Source organism: Exophiala oligosperma, assembly GCF_000835515.1.
Source record: "Exophiala oligosperma strain CBS 72588 unplaced genomic scaffold supercont1.1, whole genome shotgun sequence".
Taxonomy (NCBI): domain Eukaryota; kingdom Fungi; phylum Ascomycota; class Eurotiomycetes; order Chaetothyriales; family Herpotrichiellaceae; genus Exophiala; species Exophiala oligosperma.
In genome coordinates, this window is record NW_015622818.1 from 3,026,314 (window position 1) to 3,042,768 (window position 16,455).

At 52.3% G+C, this 16,455-nt stretch overlaps 4 protein-coding genes across 4 annotated transcripts; 3 read left to right on the forward strand and 1 right to left on the reverse strand.

Moving 5' to 3' along the window:
- Positions 1–366: 366 nt before the first annotated feature.
- PV06_01046 (uncharacterized protein) lies at positions 367–5,036 on the forward strand. Its single transcript, XM_016401628.1, has one exon. It carries the CDS (start codon positions 739–741, stop codon positions 4,825–4,827), a length of 4,089 nt encoding a protein of 1,362 aa, XP_016268681.1. The 5' UTR covers positions 367–738; the 3' UTR covers positions 4,828–5,036.
- A 119-nt stretch (positions 5,037–5,155) lies between these two features.
- On the reverse strand, positions 5,156–7,349 carry PV06_01047 (uncharacterized protein). Its single transcript, XM_016401629.1, has one exon. The coding sequence runs from the start codon at positions 6,990–6,992 to the stop codon at positions 5,322–5,324; it is 1,671 nt and encodes a 556-aa protein (XP_016268682.1). The 5' UTR covers positions 6,993–7,349; the 3' UTR covers positions 5,156–5,321.
- Positions 7,350–10,522: 3,173 nt separating this feature from the next.
- PV06_01048 (uncharacterized protein) lies at positions 10,523–12,281 on the forward strand. The gene is made up of 4 exons (XM_016401630.1): positions 10,523–10,946; positions 10,995–11,045; positions 11,107–11,164; positions 11,214–12,281. Exons 1-4 carry the CDS (start codon positions 10,761–10,763, stop codon positions 11,840–11,842), a joined length of 924 nt encoding a protein of 307 aa, XP_016268683.1. The 5' UTR covers positions 10,523–10,760; the 3' UTR covers positions 11,843–12,281.
- A 952-nt stretch (positions 12,282–13,233) lies between these two features.
- On the forward strand, positions 13,234–16,312 carry PV06_01049 (uncharacterized protein). Its single transcript, XM_016401631.1, has 2 exons — positions 13,234–13,754; positions 13,854–16,312. Exons 1-2 carry the CDS (start codon positions 13,531–13,533, stop codon positions 15,847–15,849), a joined length of 2,220 nt encoding a protein of 739 aa, XP_016268684.1. The 5' UTR covers positions 13,234–13,530; the 3' UTR covers positions 15,850–16,312.
- The last annotated feature ends 143 nt before the right edge of the window (positions 16,313–16,455 follow it).

A 16,455-nucleotide genomic window follows, 5' to 3' on the forward strand; every position in this document is an offset into this window, starting at 1 on the left:
ATGATGGTCGTCAGCGTGATTTAGCCTTAACGCTTGAATCCGACACCAATGCAGCAATGCCTGGGAGTCATTGAGAGGTAACATACATTATGGATACGGGCCAAGTTGACAGGTCAGTTGATTGGGCCTCGAAGGGCTGGAATGGTCGATGAATACGATACGAGAGTAAGGTAGTGGGTGGGAACAAAGGATTGAAGCAAGGGCGGAAAGGCGCAGGCTGATTAAGCGATGTGGTCATAGCAAAGAAATGCTGAGTGGACAATCAAGTCTCGTATGTGGTAATGATGCTAGTCGAAAGTGGCATTTGCTCGACTTTGAAAACGAACCGCCTTGAATCGCCCAAAGCCAAACAAGTTGGTGATCACTGATGATGATATTTCTTTCGCTGGCCCTCATGATGCAGCTTCACCTGGGATTTCACCCTTTGCCACGTTAGGTTTCTTCACCTTTTCCAAGTGCTTTTCTCTCTATCTGACCATAGGCATTTCTTCTTGTCTTTCCCCAGCTCATAGACACATCCTGTCCCTCGTCTTGGAAATTGTTCCTTTGGCCCCCTCCAATACACATGTTCTTTGTATTCTGTTGCCTGTCTCCCTTCCCTTGGAGATCTGCATGGCCCAGACCCAGTTACGCATGTGCATATGGTCCGAGCTTAGGATCTGTAGTCGACTTCGTTGTGCAAACGGCCGCTCTTACGAGTACACATTGAAACCTCCTATGAGCTGAACCAGAATCACCATGTCTACCTCCAACCCTCTCCCCGATCGGTCGCAACAGGAGGAACAGATTCCTCAAGTTGTCCTCGAGGAAGCCACCGCAGTGGCGGCAGCAAACCAAGAGGAGGCAGGCGACTTGGGAAACATAAACACCGCTGCGTCCTCGCCAGAGAGCCATGTTCGACATCATGGCGGCACATCTCCCCACCTAGACGAAGTTCCTGCGCCAGCCTACAATGCCGACCAGTACGAACACTTGGACATCAGTCAGAATGGGCTGGATACGTCCGCCCAAGTCAGCAGTAATGGCAGAATCAACATCAATATCAATCAGCGGAGCAAAAAGCTCACGAACCTCCTTATACCGGCCCTACGGCACCAATTGGACATCCAGAAGCAAAAGGCGACCGCTCAGCCGCAAATACCAGAGGGCCTCGGGGAAACAGACGATGGATTACCTCCATCTCCTATGAACATTGTGATCCAGATCGTGGGTAGCAGAGGAGATGTCCAACCCTTTGTCGCATTGGGCCAGGTGTTGAAGAACAAGTACAACCACCGAGTCAGGATAGCCACGCATCCCACATTCAAGGAATTTGTCACCGAAAATGGCCTCGAATTCTTCAGCATTGGTGGAGATCCAGCAGAACTCATGGCGTTTATGGTGAAAAACCCTGGGTTGATGCCTGGAATCGACTCTCTCAAAAGTGGCGATGTAGGCAAACGAAGAAAGGGCATCTACGAAATCGTCACGGGGTGTTGGCGATCGACTATTGAAGCTGGAGATGGAACGGGCGTGCAGGTGTCCGATGACACCCATTCATTCGACAGCGCCATCTCCTTCGGTGCAGATCCGAACTTCAAACCTTTTGTAGCAGATGCCATTATTGCAAATCCTCCCAGTTTTGCTCATGTCCACATTGCTGAGAAGTTAGGTGTTCCCCTTCACCTCATGTTTACAATGCCATGGTCTCCAACACAGTCCTTTCCGCATCCACTTGCGAACATTGTCTCCTCAAACACCGACGCCAATATGGCCAACTTTGTCACATATGCTTTGGTGGACATGCTGACTTGGCAAGGATTGGGAGATGTTATCAACCGATTCCGAGAGAGAAGTCTCGGCCTGGAGCCTATCAGTATCATGTGGGCGCCAGGTATGACCAGCCGGCTTCGGATTCCCTGGACGTACTGCTGGTCCCCCGCTCTTATACCTAAGCCGGCCGACTGGGGAAGCTATATCGACATCTCGGGCTTCTTTTTCCTGAATCTTTCCACCAATTATATGCCGGCGGAGGAATTAGCAAACTTCCTGGCTGCCGGTCCACCTCCTGTCTATATTGGTTTTGGCTCAATTGTCGTTGATGACCCCAATGCGATGACTAGGATGATCTTCGAAGCAATCAAGAAAACAGGTCAACGAGCCCTTGTGTCCAAGGGGTGGGGTGGCCTCGGCGCAGACCAATTAGGCATTCCAGAAGGTGTCTTCATGCTGGGCAATTGCCCGCATGATTGGCTGTTCCAGCACGTTTCATGTGTGGTTCACCACGGTGGTGCTGGAACAACTGCAGCTGGAATTCTTGCCGGTAGGCCGACTGTTGTGGTGCCTTTCTTCGGTGATCAGCCGTTCTGGGGCTCGATGACATATCGTGCCGGTGCAGGACCTAAGCCAGTTCCCTACAAGACCTTGACTGCGGACAAGCTTGCGGAGTCAATAATGGAAGCTTTAAAGCCTGCGTCTCTGGAGCAAGCGAAAGAGCTGAGCATGAAAATCAAATCGGAAAAGGGCACAGAGGCTGGCGCAGAATCTTTTCACAAGCAATTACACCTGTCTGATCTGCGATGCTCGCTAGCTCCGACTCGGACCGCTGTCTGGCGAGTAAAGCGAACGGACATTCGCCTTTCGCCACTTGCAGCAATCGTTCTCGGAAGCGAAGGTCTACTTGACTTCTCGGACCTGAAATTATACCGACCTCGAGAGTATGAAACAGAAGATGGTCCATGGGAGCCAATCTCTGGCGGCGCTGCAGCTTTGATGGGAACAATTGGAAATCTCTCTATGGGTGTCGCCGATTTCCCAGTGGAGATATTGAAGTCACTAAAGACAGCCAGTAGTGACCTAAAAGATCTACATGAGCGAAAAAACTCGCCCCCTGGATCGTCCACTCCTACTACAACTTCTGAACGCGTATCAAACGGAGATGTATCAAGCACAGTTGACGCCGCCTCTGAAGACCAGTCTGGCGTCGCCTCGAGTGCAACCACCCAAGTAGGGCAGGAAACCCCCTCTGGCTCATCACGACCATCAGCCATGTCGACTGTATACGCGCCAGATGGCAGCACAAGAAGCTCATCCCACCATCGTCATTGGTCTCGCAGTGGGCGCCATTCACGGTCCAACTCTGGTTCGCCGAAGCCTGGACATCGTACACATTCACCCGCTTGTGAAGAAGTAGGGCAGATATCACTAGACACCGCTATGACTGGAGCAAGAGCCGTGGGAAAGATTGTGTCTGCTGGTGTCAAATCGCCAATGGACTTCACCTTGTCGCTGGCAAAGGGTTTCCACAACGCTCCGAAGCTATACGGTGATGAAACGGTTAGGAAGAGCGAGAAGATTGTGGATCTCAACTCTGGTCTGAAAGCGGCTGGCAAGGAATTCGGCTACGGCTTCTACGATGGTATCACCGGCCTAGTGACCCAACCTCTGGCGGGCGCGAAAAAGGAGGGAGCCGCGGGCTTCTTCAAAGGAGCGGCGAAAGGCATTGGAGGCCTGGTCCTCAAGCCAGGCGCCGGTATATGGGGTCTTCCAGGATACACCGCAAAAGGCATTTATGCTGAAGTCGCCAAGCACTTTGGCAGTTCTGTACAAAACTATATCATCGCTGCCCGAACAGCTCAAGGTTTTGATGAATGGAAGAACAGTACGCCGGAAGAGAGAGAATCGATTGTTCGAGCGTGGAAGGATGGCAAGCTCGAAACCCGTAAAGGTGGGCGGTTGTACGGGGAGGAACGTAAAGTAGCCATCGAGCAACATATCCTCACCAAGACGCACAGCGATTCCGTTGAGTTGATCCACGGATTCAAGAACACCAAACATCTCAGCTGGGATGAACGGAAAGCTCTCGACGAGAAGCGGCAACAGCTCAAGAAGGAACAGAAAGAGCTTGAGCGTCGTGAGAAGGCAATCAAGAAGGAGGAGAGAAAGCAAACAGGCAGAATCAAAAGTCGGTGCAAGTTCTGCCCCTTCGATCACGAGAGTAGCCAACACCTCAACCATACTCGATCATTGTCGAGTATCAGTTCCAGTCTTGATCATCCTGCGAAGAGTCAGGAAAACATCGGAGATGATCCAGAATATGAGGAAGCCATCCAGAGAGCAATCACGGAAACCAGTAAAGGAAATCGCTCAGAGGATGCAGTCATTGAGAGAGCGCTGCGTGCCAGTCTGCGCGAGCTGCACAATGCGCCATACCGAGGTAGTATCCAAAGCGACGAAGCTTTCAAGACGGCAGTACGGGCAAGTCTGAAGGAGTTCAAGCGTGCACAGGCGGAACGGTCTTCTCAAGAGACTGGAGTTGTGCCCATCGAGGAAGGAGAAGACGAAGACGAAGCAGAAGCCGACCATCACGATGCTGTACTCGAACGGGTCTTGACGAAAAGTCTGGAAGAGTACAGGGCGGCTCAATCGGCCCAAGAGGGCTCACAGCACCCGTCTGCCGACCATCTAGACTACAGTGATTCGGGGATTGACACGGACTATGATGAGGACTTCAAACGTGCTATCGAAGAGAGCAAAAGACTCCACAGTGAAAACGAGCAAACGAAGAAAGATCTTGCCGTGAGGGAGGCGAGGCTGCTCGAGAATGAAGGTGGTGGAGAAGTGTCTTCGGGGTTGAATGCTGAGTCTGCCGAAACCCACGGTGATGAGGATGAGCTGAAGAGAGCCATCACTGCATCTGAAGAAGATGAAAAGGCGCGACGGGATGAGCTGACCAAGCAGCAGACCGAGGAACAAATTGTGTTGGAGTACGTCAAGAAGCAGAGTTTACTGGAGGAGGAGATAAAGAAGAACAAGGACGCCCAAAATGTCTCTACTACTTCCGAGTGAGGATGTTTCGAAAGGAACGTGGCTTGTTGTTTACTTTTTGTCGGGCTCGGAACGCGAAAGGAAAGGAATGCCAAATGCCAAATGACAAATGACGACGATACCCAACGAGCATATAGCAGTGCTATCCCTATTTTGCTTTTAGATATATACACGAGGGTCATGGGCATACGACGCGATCATGAACTAATAACGAATGAATTGAATGATGATGATGCTGCTAATGCTGAAAACGAATGTGATGTTTTGTCCTTGTTTGGTTTCACTAGACTGTGCGGAGCATGCTGTATTTTTTGTGTTGGTCGAGTTCAAGAAGTCTAGTACGCACCCACGCGCCGAGGGGAAGGGGCTCCCATAGCTATGGTTTCCAAGACTTGGGTTCGTCTCAGATCAGTTCATCACCCAGACACTGTCATGTTTTGGATACTTTTTTGAGGAGTTATATAACAAGCACGTGGGTGATGGGTATATCGTGTTGGAATCCACACTTTACTCATTTAATAAACACCGAGCGGATACTGGGTCGGTATGTTGTGAAGAGATTTCACTTTCGGGACTCGGGTGTAGGTGGTGGTGACTTCGACGGTCTCATTCAAGCCGTTGGTGACGGGCACCTTGCGGGCGTGGAGTCGATCGTCGATACTTTTGGCCAGCTTGAGTAGTGTCCCCTCGGCGAATGGGAGACCGAGCAGTTCCATGCCGATGGGGATCCCGACGGGGGCGGAGTCCGTGGCGGGAGAGAAACCGATCGGGATGGTGACGACGGGGCTACCCGTGAGGGCGGCCAGGATACCGTTCCGGCCGGACTGCGAAGGGGACCCCACGGGGACCACGAGGTTTTTTTGCTCCGGGTAGATGACGGCGTCGAGGTCGTCGGACAGAAAGGTCGAGTGGAGGGTGCGAGTCAGGTTGGCGATGAGGGATTGTTTGTTGAAGTAGCCAGGGTCGCCCGTGGACGAGCGTAGACTCGACTCGAGGTAAGCGTACTGACTCGGGATGACGAGGAATTCGGGTCTGGTGCGGTTGGGCGTGTACAACTCGGGCATGCTCGGAGGGTGCGTGCCCCCCAGGTCCGGAGAGGACAGGTAGGAGGTCAGACCCTCGCGGTACTCGAAACTCTGTACGTCCATCGCCGACGATATGGCCGTGGCGTTGTAGATGGGGTCGGTGATGTTGACGACGGTCGCGCCTTGAGACTGCAAAAGGCCAATCACCGCGGACATGGCCGAGGTGACGGGTGTCGTCTCGTTGGTGTCGGTCCGGTCGATGAAACCTTCGAGCACGCCGATGCGAGTGCCGGTGAGGTTTTGGAACGAGGTGAGAAAGCTCGTGTAGTCCGTCCCGACGGTCGAGGGAGGCGCCGCGGAGGTCACGTTGTCCCGTGGGTCGTAGCCCACGCTCGACATGACGGTCAGGGCCGCCGCGATGTCGTACAGGCACCGACCTATGGCGCCGACCGTGTCTTGGGTGTAGGAGATGGGGATGACCCCCGCGCGCGAGATCAGACCCCTCGTCGGACGGAACGAGAACAAAGAGTTTGCGCTCGCCGGGGACCGTAGGGAGTTGACAGTGTCGGTGCCGGTGCCGAAGACGGCAAACGACGCGGCGACGGCCGCGCCCGTGCCTCCGGAACTGCCGCCCGGCGTGCGGCCAAGGTCGTAAGGGTTCAGAGTCTGGCCGCCGAGACTGGACACGGAGAGCCCTTCCAACGCGAGTTCGTGGAGGTTTGACTTGCCCAGGATGACGGCACCGGCGTCGCGGAAGGCCGCGACGGTGGGTGCGTCGTGGGCCGGCGTGGACGAGTTGAGGGCGATGCAACCTCCTGTGGATGGCATCGGGGTGGCGTCGTAGTTGTCCTTGAGCAGTATGGGTATGCAGAACAGTGAGCCCGTGGCGTTCCCGCTGGACAAGGCTGCGTCGAGCGAGTCGGCAATCGACAGAGCGTCTGGGTTCAGTGTTATGATGGCATTGATGTCGGGATCGAAGCGTTCAACGCGAGCGATGAAGGAGCTCACGATGTCGCGGCATGTCGTGACGCCGGAGAACAATGAGGCGTGCAGAGATGGTATGGTAGCCTCGCGGACATCAAATGCCAGAGACTGTGAAATAGTGAAGGGTATTGTGCATGCGAGGATGCTGAGCAGTCGCATGGTGTTGGTACTATGCATTTTGTTTCCCCCCCTCTGCTTTCGAGACTCGTGGCCCAAAATATCTCAAGGTACCTTCTCGTCTCAGTATCCCTCGCAGATGTTCTATACCTTCATGCTCGTCTTCAACACCTCGAGCCAGGGATGAAATTTATCAGATCATGGTGTCCGATGTCAAAGGCCCTCACGAAATGGTTCAATGGAGATGCCCACCTTATCAATGGTGAGTTTTCGATACCTGTGACGGCTATGACCAAACACCTTCCTGATCAGAGCAGATCTTCCACTGATCAGTATAACCCTTGTATATGCATCAAGCTCGGCACCGGAATCTGACCGGATAACGGCGGAGAGAATATTGTAATTTCTTTAGGCGTTGTGATAAATCGTGGATGGGTATCCATACCTGGTAGGAAATGGTGGTTGATGTTGGAGCTACCGCAGCCTTGGCCGGATAAACCTTGAGCCGTTCCGACACCATTTCGTCTCAAAACTTCCTCCGTGGACTTGCTGTTCCATGCTCCTTGACGGTCATGATGGCCGCATCGGTTGCGACGCATTGTGCGCCTATGTCCGTGAGCTGATGATCAAGGGAAAATCGACAAGGTCCTCGTAGGTCCTTCAACCACCCCCCAGAATTCGTCGACAGAGTGCTATTAGAGCTGGATCCCGGCAGCATCTCCAATATCCCTTCACGTCTTATTGCTCCTGCTGGCTCTTATTTGCTTTGGATTCGTTCAACCGCTTTTCCGAGATCTCAATGAATCCATCTCGGGCCATGCGTCGAATACCTCTGCTCTTAGGCGTCTCCAGAGGCTGATGAGTTGTCCGAGGTTGCATTGATGGAGATATCTCGACCTCTAGAAGCTTACTCGCAGCCTTGAACCTCAAGGTCTCACCGGCCGTCAACACTTTCCCGCTCCTGGGTCTCTCAATGTCAAGTTGACGTTGTAACGGAAATTCCCACCGTCGAAATACTGGCCTTGATCTCCCTTCGCCTTTGTTGAAAATTGTGTGGGACAGACAAGCATGATCTTCACGGACCCGGATGGGTGTGAATCAGGTAAGCTCGCCAACAAGGAAGCTATGGCTTCGACTCGACGAGGCTGCGATATATGTGGGGCTTCACATTCACTGCCTTGAAAAAATGAGTGGTTATATATTGGAATAGTGAAATTATGTCCTCAATGGCGAGTCTGGCGTGACCTCTCAAGCCCCTCCTATCAAAGCTACTGTTCGGTAGAACCCGTTTAGCGGAGGCGAATTCGAAGTCACGTACTGAAACGGACCAGACTCCTGGTGAAGTGAGTGCTCGCAAACTCACAAAGTAACTCTGGATGAAGGAAACCGCCATTCGCAAAAAAAAACCGAGTCCAATGATAGCATCTTCTGAAAGAATCTCTGCTTAGGCCTTCTGTTTTCGCTTCCTCCCAACCTCTGGCACTAACCACCCAGGGCTTGGGAAGAAAGAGTTTTTTTGTCATTTTTCCGAACGGATATGATGTTCAAATCCCATCGTGGTCGATTTCTTTCTGTTTCTTGCCTTTCGGCATGGTATGCGTTACCAGCAGAAGCGGGCGGTCAGCCGGAGTGAAGTCATTTCGGCAAAGTATCAGACTCTGACCACTTCAAGCAGGATAAAGCAGTGGTGCGTGGACCGAGAACAGCATTCCTCCCACAACCACATAAAAAGGATATCCATTTCATACGCTCGGTTCTCTTCAGTCATCCTCGGACCCTCTTCAAACCTCGCCGTTTCTTGTCAAGATGGAGACCTTCTCCGAAAGCACGTTGCGAGTAACGAGTCAAAGCTGAGCAAACCTCAACGAAAGCAGCGTAGGGAGATTTGCTACATTGGAATTCCACTTGTTTCGAAGGCCCGACAGTCAGCGTGATGGCTACACAAGCGGAGACAACACTCGTCGATGCCACATTGAATAAAGAAACATAGAAGATGTTGTTGGAGTTTGACACTGTTTGATTTTTCTCTATGCAGTCTCCTCAAGGTAGATTGCTGTCCACTCCGACGTCGGGCTGACTTATGGGACTGAGGACTGCCTACTTGGAAGTGAAGACGGTGGTGCAGAAAGCCTGCGTTCGTCCAAATGAATTGAGAATACGCTATGGTAGTTGTACGAAGAATCTCGAGAGATATTCATCCTAGTTCGCCCCCAACGTGGTGTGTCTCGTAGCAAAAGAAGCCCCAGCAGCCACTTTAGCCACGGGGGTAACATTGAGCGGTGAAGGAGATTTGATGCATCTGGTGATACTTTGACGTCGGAAGCTTCCTTCTAGTGTCTTTGCGGGCCGGTGAGAAACGACAACCTTGTTTCAACAGCTGTATAGTAGTTGTCGCAAGGGTTTTTTCTGTCGGGAAGTAGATGTGACATGATCAAGTCTCTGGTGGTTTGAAGGTACGTTGGATACCTACAGTGCGTACGGATACGGAGTACTCTAGACTGCCGTGGCTGTGACGCCACTAAGTACTTGCTCCCTACGGAGTAAGTGCCTGTTGAATATGAGGGGGGCCCTTGCGTTTCACACGGGTCGGATTTGGGCCCCTATTTCCTCTTTACAATATCCCTTGGGCGAGAGGTTGAGCCTGATAGTAGGGTATGGAGTAATAGGGGCAGATAACTCTTTTCTATTTCGCCCATATACCGGGTTCTTCCTTGCTCTACCAATGCAAAGAGGCGTCACACTCCTGCGTACCCCTGTCGTTCAATGAACACAACGCGTGCCTGGGGAGCACAAAAAGAGGTGATGCAACCAGGCTGGTGGGTTCAAATGTCCCAGGCTCGTCAGGCCTATTACTGGGTTATGTTCAGCCACTATTTAAGCCCTTTGCAACCGTGTCTCTCGGTCGGAATTCAAGGGCCGAGATATTCCTCTGTCTTGTTGTCTCGTCCTCTCCAGTCGGTCCCTCGTCGCCTATAAACCACCAAACACGGACGGGACACTGTACGAGATCGAACTGCGAATCCGAAGCCGCTCCCCTCTCAATCATCCACTTCTCACATCCACCTCAGATCGTTATATCCAGCAGTCGTGTGTACACATGTCTAGGGTCACCGCTAACCCTGTCGCCGGCAACGCTTCTCTTCATTTGCAGCCAGACCGGTCGTGCAACGGAGAGCCCTCAGCGCCCCCCTCGACCGTTGTCTTCGGCAGCATCTTTAACATGGTCGCTTCTTCATCAGCCCCCGTCCCTTTCCCTGCCAGACGGTACAAATCCTCGTGCCAGCGGGTGAAGACGACGCCATGGCGGGGTAGTCCAGACCATCCGTTGCGTTCGCAATCATGTGTTCGCCCATCCGTCGTCTTCATTCGGCATACCAGGCTCTTCCCATGCATCAGCCCCATTCCGTGTCGTTTTCTTCCCACTCACTAATGCACACCGGGCTCATTCTTGCCTTACTTAATGGGCCTGACAAGTCATCTCTCTAACCACATGCCCATCTGAATCGCTTCTTGAGCGCTGGCCTATGATGCATTGGTCTCGGCAGCAGCATTGAAGAAACTGCCGCAATTGGCATCTTCCTTGGGTGGTTCTCACTGCTACAGCATCTCGTTTTCCCGACCCGTTTCTGCCTCTCTCTGGTCCATCGAATCGAGGTCCCACCTTGTCTCTTCCAAGCATGCTCATTCGGCCTTGTGCTGCGTCCTCTTCCAGTTCACTAGCCAGGCTGTGTTGTGACCGAGGCCCGTGGCAAGCTGGACCTTCGCCATTGATAGCCTTACCTGCGATCGCTACCGAAATCCCACGCAACCTGATATTAATTCAACGCCATGTCCAAACAGTCCTCCAACAAAAAGCAGAAACGGGGCGAACCGTCAGACTCTGACACCGACGATGATCTGCAGCCGATCCATTTCTTTGTCCCGGGGGAGAATATCAACGCCGCAGTGTTGGTGGATTACATCACACAATATGTCGACCGGACTGCGAGGATCACTTCAGCCCATCACCCAACGGTGAGAAGCCCACCGGGCGATGGCTAAGATTGCACTAACAACCTTCAGGATAAGTCGCGAACCGGGTTCAGCGTCCTCGCGAAGAAAACCCTCAATGCTGTGAGCGCCCCGAGTCGAAGAATCCATCCCATCTCGGGCTCGAACTGATCCCCTCCTTTAGGTTAGCCTCCGCGATATCATCAACGATTCGAAAGATTGGGATACAGAGTCACAAAGCAGTATGATTGATGTGTAATGGGTGTGAATTGTCATGTTGACGGTGACCAGAAAAGTTTCGGAAGGACCCGTATCGATATGCGGACTCAGACACTGCACGGCGGCGTGCCCATCAGGGCGCATCGAAAGGCGGCACAGCTCGACCAGCACCGCGGCGAGAGTCAACGGCAGACTCGGAGACGTCCAGACGAGATAAGATGGCCAGTCCTACGATGGGCAATGTTCCTGCACAGTACCAGTATCAAGGCTCGCAGACTCCAAATCCAGCAGGATATTATAAGGCTCCTCCAAGGCCAGATTATGGTTCGGGTAACTATACCATCTACAATACAGTGAATGCCACTTCTTACAGCGCCAACATACCTGCGAACCCCGCTTCATACTCGACGAGTCAATACCAGGGTGGTTATGCACCGCCACAGAAACCATACTCGGATCTTCCTCCACCTTCATACGAGCAGGCCGCTCCAAGAGGGCCACCTCGACCCCAGACCCCAGGTCAGCCCGACCCAGACACATTCGATAGAGAAGAGAAACCAAGGAGGGGACACGCTGGGGACGCTCCTGCCTCTCGTCAGGGCTCAGTCGTAGCGGGAGATGACCCGGCTCGTTCATACAATCCTCAAAGCCGTAGGCAGCCACCTTACGATGAGACAACGCGCAGATCTAGCCATCGATAGCCGGTGTGGAGTAGATCATACCAGAATTTGATGGATGCAAACCAAGGTTGCAAGCATGATGAAAAGATGGCAATAGAAACTTGCTGGTGACATGTCCGATCACACCAACTTCGTCCATCGCAAGGCCCGGTTGTCTGCCGATCGATTTTTTTTTCTTGAAAGCGGTAGTACAACTCAATCAAAGTTCCGACTTGCGTTCATGACTGTCAACTTGATGGATGCGCATCTAGGCGGTGCGGAGAAGTATTTGTGTTTTGAAGTCGTGTGTGTACCTCTTTGTGTCTTGGGTGTGCATTGTCAAAGGAGTCGCTCGCTTGTTCTTTGGCATCGGATATGATGTGATATATCTTGGAGCACGGCTATTGGCATGGAGGTGATTGATGGCGGTTCATGCTTCTCGAAAATGGTACACTTGACCCCAGCATAGATCGTGAGATACTCGATAGCGTCAAGGGGAATGCAAAATTGCATTTCTCGGCTGATGAAACAAATTGATACTTGCCCATGTCCTGACCCTTGCTGTTCCACCTGGTCAACAGCACTTTTTACAGCATCCTGATTGTTGTGGTACGGAAGAAGTCACCAGGAGCCATCGGCTGGCGGGAAGGTGCAGATGAGCAGATCTGTGCTCATACAATGATCAAGCCATTATTGCAAAGCGCGCGCATCAGCTGTTTCAAAAACCGTACCTTATTGCTTACCTGCGGCCGTCCACTTTGCCCTTTGTCCGAGTCACTTTGCATGCTGTCGGAATTGCTTTTTCGGCGCCAGTTGCATGGCAAAACTTCTCTCCAGTGTCTTGCATGCACGTACCATTGTGTCAGGAAGGCATCGGTCCCATCATCGACAACCACACCCTCATCGTTGATTACTAACGACAACATCAACCACTCCCAGCACCCCTCCAAACGCATACTGTCATATCCGTTGCAACGGTTCGGCCTCGCTCTGAAACGGGGGCAAGTCGTCCTTTGCTTTCTCCGCCTATGGGAATCTCTTCCTGTATGGCCGAGCTCTCCCTACCTAATCCTTTTAGATCGAGCGATCGGTCCCGGGCGGGATGCAGATTGACGCTGGGAATTCAAAAAAAACAACAACAGGATTATACGTCGGATCCCTGGACAGATGACGTGCGGTGGCTATATAAACAAGGCCTGGTGCCCCCAAGGTCCCGTTGGAAATTTTGTCAAGATTTGCCCCCATCTTCCACATTGTACTTTCTATCTAGCAACGGCTTCACCCGAAGCAGGATTGTTGGGGCACCTTTGATGCCCGCAATCTTACTGCCAGGCATAGGCGTTTGACAATCCACGCCACCGCCTATACACCCCTGCCTGATTGGCTCATAAGGGACTTTGCATATGCAGCAAGCTAATAAACCGGCCCCGTAGCGTCGAGAGATGCATGTCTCACGAAGGCCACGACACAACCTCAGACGAGCCACCGACGACTAACTACAGGCCACACCAACATCCCACACCCCTCTTCAACCGAGGGGTTTCTCCCTCGTGACGGGCCGCATTTGCAAGGCAAACATTCTCGCCCTGTCATACCGTGTCCACCTATTCGGACAAGGCGGAAATCCTCTCGGTGCATTGCTTCAAAGGCCAAACGATTCTCGGCAGTTTAATTCCAACCTCACTTTAGGAAGGGATGATCGTTGAGCAGAGCACAATAGAGTCGAGTCAATGGCCGTGAGCCTGGGGAACGCTCGTGGATGGATCGTCAACGACAATGTTGCTCAAACTCCTGCTCCGGCTACCGCTGCTACCACTACTCAACTTGAAGCACGCGAAGGCCCCGCTCCTAACCAGTGGCAAGCGGTGAAGGAGGAGATCCGGGTTCTGTACGAAAAGAAGCCCTTGAGAGATGTCAAGAGGATCTTGGAGCAACGGCATGGATTTCGCGCGACGTAAGTACCATGCAAGCTCCCGGCGCTGCACCTATTCCTTCCCCGGCCCTGATCTCCCTCTCTCGACTTTGAACGAGTATCACTGACCCAAGTCAACAGGGAGCGTATGTATAAAGCTCGTCTTGCACAGTGGGGGTTCAGCAAAAACTACTCCGACAAGGACTATCAAATATGTGCAGTATTACACCACGCTCGACAGAAGCACGGTAAACGAAGAACAGCCTTCATGATACATGGCCATAAAAGGTCGGTAAAGGACTTGCACAAGTACATCAAGGGTCGCAAGATGTCTGAAGATGCCTTTCTAGCCACTGCACTCAAGAATGTCAATCTCGATAGTCGTGCCGATCACGAACAAGCTCAGTATGCCCATGTGCGCGCCTACACTCCGCCTCCCGGCGGATCCAATACTCCAAAGGCAGAAGTTGAAGGCGATGAATCGATATCTTCACCGACGCACCTTCAGTCCTATGGTGCTGGCAAACATTCGTCTTCCCGACGAGACCCTTTGTCGAGATCAGGCTCTGGGTCTTTCTCTATGCGTCGAGATTCGCAACCTCAGAGGCAGGCAACATCGCCGGGATCATCATTACTTTTCCCAACATCTTCGACACAGCTGACGCCGCCCATGCGACATCCTCAGGTCCCATTGTTCTCACCGAGTAGGAATGGTTCCTCAGTCACATGGCCCTCCCCTTCCAATCTCCATCTTTCGACCTCACCACTAGAGGGATCTTTTACTTCAGCTGTACCCTCTCATCGATCTGGCCAGCGTCCTCAACTCGGCAGCCATGATGATCACAGCAACCAAGGTGGCTCGGTCCACAGCAGCCCTTGCCAATGGCTGGGTAGAGAGGTGGAATACATGGCTCTGCAGGTGACCGAAGCACCGTCGCTAAAATCTCTCTGCGGGCACGACGATATTCATTCTTGGCGTCTGTTGAGTGACAGCTCGTCCGAAGCTGGAGAGTACGAACATGTTTGTTGGAGATGCTACGAACCTAGTCGAACACATTTTGTCAGTTTGCCGAATCTCGAGCTGCCTCAGCAGTCACGTAGCATTTTGAACGAGAATGTCACAGGCGGCGACAGCACGATCTCCGTCCCAGCGTCTTCTCGTGATCATCAGCATTCTTGGAGATGGGTTGCTCGTTGTTTTGCGGCATGTATTTATCTCAGCAGAGGTGACAAAGATCTCTCAGAGCGGAGTCTAGCAGACGCCAATATCGAATTCGAGCAAATGTTGGTTCCAGTTCAGGATCCCAAGGTGGTGCTCGCCTTGAATCAGACGCTCCAGATCCTTCATATGCACGACCAAGGCGAAATTACTCGAGAGATTATGAGGTCGGCGAACAACGTGGCAACACGTGTACTGGGACCCGATGATCCGTTGACCGTTATCACACGCTGGATGGTATATGTAGCAGACTTGCAGATGCGTGATCGAGAAATCACGAGTTCGACGTTGCATGAGATCTACGGACATTACCTGCGGCTCCACGGCGCGGAGGATCCGAGATGTATCGCTGCACTGTACTGTTACGGGTTCATGCTTAACGTCGAACGGAAGCTAGAACAAGCGGAGCAGGTGTTAATGAGCGCCTATACCATCTCGTGCGCGAACCTCGGCCCAAGACATCTACAGAGCTTGTCCGCTCTGACAAATATGGCCAGGTGTCTAGAACGCCAGGGCAAATTGGACCAAGCGATCGCGATGGTAGAACGAGTCATCGATGACTCACGAGATACGTTGGGCGAAAGTCACCCTCGACGGCTTGAGACGATGCGCATCTTAGGAACCTTCCTCGAAAGGCGTGGAGATTTAGCCCAAACAGAGTACCTCTACTGGAAAGTCCTGGAGGGCCGAATCAAGATGCTGGGCGTGAATCACATGTTCACACTGGGGATGAAGGAAGATCTAGTGGAGCTGCTGAAGAAATTGGGCAAGTGGGGGGAGGATCCGAATGGGCAGAGTGAGGCTCAGATACGGATCCATGATTTGTTCGAATGGAACCCGTGGGAGATACCAGAAGATACTGGAGGGAGCGATGGGGATCTGAGCGATGGTGTGGGAAGTGACCACGATGCATTCTAAGAGTTCTTTATTCTGCATGTTCGGGGCTGGAAACCAACGGAAGAAGAAAAGTCAGTGGAGATGAAAGGGTTTGGCAGGATTTGCCGCAACAAGACACTATATGGCTGCACAACTGCAATGGCAAGGTCGGTACTTTTCCGAGTCCGAGTTGCCCTGGGGCCTATTGAAATTAGGTGAAGAAATGAACTGAAGATGCGTTGATCTGCAGAGAGAGGCATGACAAGGCTGTGGTTTGTGGGGGGGTGGTTGATCAGTGGAGTAACTTGTCTGCTCTGGCACTCGAAATCACTTAGTATGAGAACAGAGGTCAAGAAGGTCACCGTCACAGCATAAGACAGGGAACGAGGGCGTGGGAGGTATATTGATTGCAAGACATTGACATTTGACCAATACCCATGACAGAGAAGCATAATAGTAGAGAGACTATTTAGTTGGGTACCTACCGGGGGAAGTTGTATCATTGTCATCTCTGGAGTCATGTACTTGGATTCATGTTACGAACGACTTGGGAATTATGATGCTGACAGCGTAAACCGACGAATAGTACGGTTGTGGTAGACGAAGTGGACGGGTACATGTCATAAAGCTCGCGACGAAAAAAGGACT

What these genes read in the sequence shown, in the direction of transcription:
- PV06_01046 (XM_016401628.1), top strand. Translation starts at nt 739, where the DNA reads ATGTCTACCTCCAACCCTCTCCCCGATCGGTCGCAACAGGAGGAACAG.
- PV06_01047 (XM_016401629.1), bottom strand. Translation starts at nt 6,992, where the DNA reads ATGCATAGTACCAACACCATGCGACTGCTCAGCATCCTCGCATGCACA.
- PV06_01048 (XM_016401630.1), top strand. Translation starts at nt 10,761, where the DNA reads ATGTCCAAACAGTCCTCCAACAAAAAGCAGAAACGGGGCGAACCGTCA. An exon ending in CGAAGAAAACCCTCAATGCT is followed by an intron (nt 11,046 to 11,106) that starts GTGAGCGCCCCG and finishes CCCCTCCTTTAG; the next exon opens with GTTAGCCTCCGCGATATCAT. An exon ending in GGATACAGAGTCACAAAGCA is followed by an intron (nt 11,165 to 11,213) that starts GTATGATTGATG and finishes GACGGTGACCAG; the next exon opens with AAAAGTTTCGGAAGGACCCG.
- PV06_01049 (XM_016401631.1), top strand. Translation starts at nt 13,531, where the DNA reads ATGGCCGTGAGCCTGGGGAACGCTCGTGGATGGATCGTCAACGACAAT. An exon ending in CGGCATGGATTTCGCGCGAC is followed by an intron (nt 13,755 to 13,853) that starts GTAAGTACCATG and finishes CCAAGTCAACAG; the next exon opens with GGAGCGTATGTATAAAGCTC.